Source organism: Elephantulus edwardii, unplaced genomic scaffold, assembly GCF_000299155.1.
Source record: "Elephantulus edwardii isolate Elephantulus edwardi_28Jun2011 unplaced genomic scaffold, EleEdw1.0 scaffold00169, whole genome shotgun sequence".
NCBI lineage: Eukaryota > Metazoa > Chordata > Mammalia > Macroscelidea > Macroscelididae > Elephantulus > Elephantulus edwardii.
Window position 1 is genome coordinate 6,727,814 of NW_006399919.1, and position 6,935 is coordinate 6,734,748.

The window sequence follows — 6,935 nt, forward strand, 5'->3', positions numbered from 1 at the left end:
ATCATTCCCTGAAATAACCACCCAGCAACCTGGTGGCAGGTTAAGTACATTGGACTGCTTCCACTACAAAAGGTCGACATTTTATTCTAACTTGGATAGACACTTTGATATGGATTTTATATTCCTGCACACATTACTTCTACAAAAATTACCATCCATAGGCATACACATCCTTATCCACTGCTATGGTATCCTACACAGAATTGTCTTGGATCAGGAACTTACATCACAGCAAATAAAGTGCAGCAATGGGACTATGCCAATGCAGTTCCCAGGTTTTAATATATTTCCCAACATCCTGAAGCAAATTGCTTCTTTGGACAATGAATTGGTCTTATCAGAGAACGTAATGCTGGTTTGGAGCATATACATCCTCCTGATGCACATTGCCCAAGTTCTATAAGATTTTTGTTTGTTGTTAGGGGCTGTTGAGTCAAGTATAACTCATCGCAAGCCTGTGAACAACAGGTCTGCACCTTCTCCTATCCTATACCATCCACATCATCTCTGACATGCTTGAGCCCATCTCATTTGTGGATCTTTCTCTCTAGCCAGTGCCATAAGCCTGTCTTCCAGAAGCCATTTTATCATTCTATCAAATGTCCACGTGTCCTGACCTTCTCTGTCTTAAGGAGCCTGAGTACTTTCTCTATATTAAGGAGCATAGGTACCTGGATCCAAACACATTCCACTCCTGGTGAGTCTTTCTTTTTTTTTAAAAAAAAATAATTTTTATTTATTTATTTTATGTGTGTACCATCAAATTGGATCTGACTGGTACAGGAGGCGATTGTTCCTCCTTCTTCAGCAGGGCATCTGGTGGATTTGAACCATGAACTTCTGAGATTGCAGTGCAATTTCCTGCCACTAGGCCACCAGAGCTCACCTGGTAAGTCTTTCTTGATGATCCTGAGTTACCCCTTCACTTTCTGCTTGCTTTCTTGTTTTTCCTCTTGTGTGGTAAAAGATCTCAGAGCCTAGAGACGTTCCTCTCGTAACTCTTAGCTTATCAGATTATGAAGAATAACATCCACATTAAATCATTATATACATTGATTTTTGGAGAACACACTTTAATCCACAGCTCAAGGCTCAAGGAGTTGTAAAAGCTGGCAAGTCCCAAATCAGTGGCTAAGACATCACAATCGAAGACTTCTCCTGATTCATGAAAGGCTGATGAAACTCACGTCAGCAGGTAAACCCCAAACCTACAGGCTGCTGGCTCAAGGAGCTATTGATTCAAAGAGTTGCAGGAGATAATAAATCCCAAAGTCTGAAACTCAGATGACAAAGCATCCAACTATAACTCATAGCGAACCTATGAACACAGATCTGAATCTTGTCCTATCTTGCACAATCCTTACCATCTCAAATATGCTCAAGTCCATTGTATAATTACTATGTCAACCCATCTTGTTGGGGGTCTTCCTCTCTATTTCTGACTTTCCATCTTTCCCAGCATGATAGGCTTTCCTAAGGACTGGTCCTTTCTGACAACATGCCTGAAGTATGTGAGATGAAGTTTCACCATTTTTGCCTCTAAGTACCCTGGCTGCTCTTTCTCCAAAACAGACTTGTTTGTTCTTTTGCAGTCCATTCCGTATTCTTTACAACACCACAACTAAAAGGCATCAATTCTTCTGTCTTCCTTATCTATTGTCCATTTTCCAGATGCACAGGAAGCGAATGAAAAGGACATGGCTTGGATCAGGTGCACTTTAGTCTTTTAAGTGACACTTTTGCTCTTGAGGATTTTGGAGAGGTCCTTGACAGCAGATTTTTGAAACACAACACTTCTTTTGATTTCTTTAGTACTGTTACAACGGATATTGATTGTGGATCCAAGTAAAATTAAATAATTGACAATTTCAAACTTTTACCCATCTATCATGATGTTGCCTATTGGTCCAGTGGTGAGGGGTTTTGTTTTCTTGATGTTGAGATATAATCCATATCAAAGGCTGTAGACTTTGATCTTCTGTAGCAAATATTTCAAGTCCTCTTCATTTTCAGGAAGTAAGGTTGTGTCATCTACATAAGGCAGGTTATTGATGAGTCTTCCTTCAATCTTGATGTCACATTCTTCTAGCTTCTTGAATCTTTTAGCTTCTTGTTCAGCATAGAGATTGAATAGGTCTGAAGGATACAGCTCTGACACATATCTTTCCTAATTCTAAACCACCAGTCTTTCTTTTTGTACAACTAATTCTTGATCTGAATATAGGGTTGTTGTGGTTGTTTTAAGCACAAAAAGCTTTTATTGTGGTTCTCAGTTCTTGGGAGCTGTTCTCCAGCCCAGGCCGAAGAGAGAAGTAGAGACAGAGAGACAGGCTGGCAGAATGGATCAGAGAAGTTAGCATGTGGTGTGAAGAAGAAGTGGCCGTTTAAAAGACTCAGAGGATGGGGCCATCTCATGGCAGAAGAAATAGTCACATAGCTTGCGGATTGGCTACAGCTGCTGGCACTACTGGTTGGATATAGGTTTTACATAAGAACAATTAAATGTTCTGAGATTCCCATTCTTCTCAATGTTAACAATAATTTGTTATGGGTCATGCAATCAAATGCCTTTGTATGTTAATAAAATACAGATAAACATTTGTCTGGTATTCCCTGCTTTCAGTCAAGATAGATCAGACATCTGCAATGATATCCCTCATGCCATGACATCTAGTGAATCCAGCCTGAATTTCTGGTTGTTGTCTGTTGCTATACTATTGTGACAAATTTGAAATAATCTTCAGCAAAATTATACATGTATGATAGAAATGATATTGTTCAATAATTTCCACACTCTACGGGGACACAGCTTTTAGAGATAGCAACAAATATGTATCTTTTCCAGTCAGTTGGCCTGATGGCTGGCTTTCAAATTTCTTCGCATAGATTAGAAACATCAGAGATGGATTTATTCCACTCTAAGCCTGCTATGAGATGGTCTCATAGATTAGTGCATAATGTTTTGGGCTGCTCATGAAAAGATGGACCGCCTCCTCGTGTAAACAGCCTCAGAAACCCAAAAGACTTAATTACAAGCCAGCATTGAGTCAACAGCAGTGGGTGGTGGGTAAGCTAGTTCTGAGTTGAAAATCAATCCACAGTACTTAACAACAACAACCACGAATTCATAGAAATGTTTTCCTCAACATTATTTTCTAAAAATATGTTAATATTTTCCTAAAACCTACCTAGCCAAATGCTTCCTTTCTAAGCATTTTATCATGAGCTTCGAAGAGTTGGCAGCTCAATTTTCAACTATAAACAAAGCCTGTTGTTGTTGTGTACTGTCAGTGAGTCGGAATCAAGCCATAGCTGACACTTCAGTGGGTTTTCAAAGGCAGTTAATCACCCGAGAGGAGATTGCTCATCCTCCCGTGGGACAGCTTATGGCCTCAAACTATGTGTCTTTGAGATTGCAGCGTGGCTTCTTGCCACTAGGCTACCAGAGCTCCTTAAAGAAGCCTACTTGTCGTAAATTTTGTCAAGACAGAATTCTACTAGCAAATCTCTTAGCAAATTGTGCCAAACATATTGCCTTCTGTTTGTGGAAAGACACAACCTATTAACTGTAAGGCATAAATACTAAACTTAAAATAAAATAATCCAAGAGGAAACACCCAGGGCAAAATAGAAACTTCCAAAAATGGTAAATAACAAAGCCCACACAGTTGGTGTATCTTTCATGGACTTGCCACATTGAAAGTTCCTAGTAAAGGGGAACAGCATGGCTCTGGATCTATGTGCACAGTCTCTCCTATTACCTAATGAAATGTGGACACACACATCACAATCAGATCACTTCTTGCACGAAGAAAAAGAAACAGTACCATGACATCATCCACAGCCAATCAAAGCACAGCTTTGATGGCAAAGGAAGCATTGGGAGAATCCTTTTACAACTGAGAATTAGAGTGAGGACACAATATGTTTGATAAGCTGTCCTGACACATGCTCGGCTGCTTTGAACTGTATTTCTAAAATACCATTTGTTGGTGGTGCCTTTCAAACTGCCAAGTGAGGTCAGCCATACGTCACATTCCACAAGAGGAGCAATCGTGGTGACAAGCCCAAGGTGACCAGGCACAACCTTTGTCCACCGTTCCATCACATGGCTCTATAATAAATATTAGTCATCCAGTGTACACATAGCATGTGGGAAGACTTCCCCTGAAAGCAAAACTCTTGCCCAGAGGTCAGAGTCCGCCCTTCATTTCAGCAGATCCCTTATCAGATTCTCTGTCTTTACTGTGGAAAACCACAGCTTTTTTCATTAAGTAGAAGAGCAAAGAACAGTGATGTTGGTGCCTGCTTAATCACAATCATTTTCAAGTTCTCCTTTTTTAATTCTGAATCTCAAACACTTCCCCATCTCTTGACTTTGATTAAACCGCTCTTGCATTTTCATGTTTTGCTCTCGCCCTTATCTTGCCTCCCCTAAGTTAATGTGGAACATTCTGCATGATCTCACCGCATGGCTTCATTCACTAGAGTTATTGCAAAACCATAAGGCACTGCTCTTGAACTTAGAGGCACAGGCACATTTTATCAAGCTGTATCTTTTCTGTTCTTTTTGAGAACATAACCTTCTCACAACACAGGATTGTTGATCCTTTTAACAGGGCTTAGCAACAGCCAAAATAGCTTCATAATAGGTGATACTCAGCATTAATAAATTTCTAAAAAATACTGCATGATTTAATTGGCTGTTTTTGTTTTAAAATGTTTAACACTGTATAGTTCTTTGGCGTTTGTTCTTGAAATTAAAATAGTCTGGGTTTTTTTGTTGATTTTGGGTTTGTGTTTTTTGTTTGTTTGTTTAGAAATCCTCAGTATTACAGGAAGCATCACATTCTGCCTACATCTATTTGAAAAAAATAAAAGAAAAGAATATTAGGGAGAGAGGGTGGGTATAAAGAACTGACATTAAATACCTACTTTGGCTTCTCCCGGAGCCATGGCGCAGGAGGGAGGCCGAGATGGCAGATGAGATCGCCAAGGCTCAGACCTCCCGGCCTGGTGGCGATACAATCTTCGGGAAGATAATCCGGAAAGAAATCCCAGCCAAAATCATTTTTGAGGATGAGCGGTGCCTCGCTTTTCATGACATTTCACCTCAAGCACCAATACGTTTTCTGGTCATACCTAAGAAACCTATTACCCAGATTTCTGTAGCAGAAGATGATGATGAAAGCCTTCTTGGACATCTCATGATTGTTGGCAAGAAATGTGCTGCTGATCTGGGCCTGCAAAAGGGTTATCGAATGGTGGTGAATGAAGGTTCAGATAGGGGGCAGTCTGTTTATCACGTTCATCTCCATGTTCTTGGAGGCCGGCAGATGCATTGGCCTCCTGGTTAATTTTGCTTTAGGATTATTTTCCCTTCTTTAAACAACTGTCAGATTTGAAAGGTCGAATATGTTAAGCAGTACACTGACTAGTGCCTGTGTACAGAGAGATTAAGGAAATAATTTGAAAAACAGTTGCATAATAAAAGACTTGGTTGCATGGTTAAAAAAATACCCTACTTTGGATTTACAGAGAAAAAGAATACATTTTATTCTTATAGCATTTTTAGTGTTCATTTGAGTTAAGATTTGCAAAGAAATTAATTTTTAATTTAATCATTCATACGCATTTTGTTCTATAACTTTAATTTTTATACTTACAATGTAATCGCACTTTCCCCACTTTCTCCCTGTAACTCTCATTTCCAATAGTCCTCCTATTTTGCTGATGAACCCTTTATTGAATAATACATGCCATCTTAATACATAGGTAATCATCTGGTGGCTTGGTGGCAAGAAGCTGCACTGCAGTCCCAAAGAAAAGTGGTTTGAGGCCACCAGCTTCTCCATGGGAAAAGGAAGATTAATCTCCTCCAGTGCTGTTAACTGCCTCTGAAAATCTGTCGGAGGGTCAGCTATGGACTGGTTCCTACTCCAAAGTACCTGACAGCAATACATACCTATTATCTATTTGCTAATTTTTACTCCTTTTTCCCTCACTTCCAAACCCTAGTAACCATCCAAGAATGATTCCATGTACTTTTCCTCAGCTTTTTGTAACAGTTGTCTTACTGTATATTTGTCCTTTTGTGAATGACTTATTTCACTTGGTATAAAGCCCAGTCAATGTCTCCATGATTTCAAGATGCATCCAGCACTTCAAGAATTCTTTAATGTTTTTTAGTGTTGCCTAGAACTCCATTCTACTCTATGCAGTGCAAGCAAAATGGTTTTTCTGATTCATTAGCTTTGATTTCTATCACATGTCTATGTGGGAATAAGCAAATCAGGTAAGTAAATTATTCATGAGACGATTGGTTAGTTTTGCCATCCAACCAGGTTTAAATGAAGCAAGGTTATCAGAAGAAGATGGGAATCTCACTACTAGTAAGGAAAAAGAAGGGAAGAATGCAGCACACATCCTTCAGAGTCAGATGCTCTTGGACCTGCCAGACCAGGAACAACAGCCACTGTGGACATGAGACAGAGCTGGGTTGGGACAGTTGCTTCACTGAGTCTGAGCCAGGACTTTTGTCCAATGACATATTGCCCAAGCTTACTGCACAACTAGAGGGTGATGACATAAGTAGATGGACTAAGAGAATTTTAATGAGTCTTTCTCTAATCTTGATCCTACTTTCTTCTGCATATTTTTCAGCTTCTTTTTTTCTTTTTAAAATTTTTTAAATTTATTATTAATTTCAATGAAAATTTACAGAGACTTGGGATTTCCATTCATTCATTGTTGCACATTTCTTCCCTCCCAACCCTGCCCCCACCGCCAGTACACTACCCTCTTGGAAAAGTAAAAGAAAAATTTTTTCATTGTTTTACAAACCCTCTCCCAGGTCCAGTCCACTATGCAGCCTTCACTCTGGACTTCTGTCATGACAAAAATACCTAATCACATATCCCTTTTAAACAGTTTTC

General features: G+C 39.4%; 1 protein-coding gene across 1 annotated transcript; it reads left to right on the forward strand.

Annotated features, from left to right (window-relative positions):
- The first annotated feature begins 4,963 nt into the window (after positions 1–4,963).
- On the forward strand, positions 4,964–5,508 carry LOC102862338 (histidine triad nucleotide-binding protein 1-like). The gene has a single exon (XM_006895567.1). The coding sequence runs from the start codon at positions 4,977–4,979 to the stop codon at positions 5,355–5,357; it is 381 nt and encodes a 126-aa protein (XP_006895629.1). The 5' UTR covers positions 4,964–4,976; the 3' UTR covers positions 5,358–5,508.
- Positions 5,509–6,935: the final 1,427 nt, after the last annotated feature.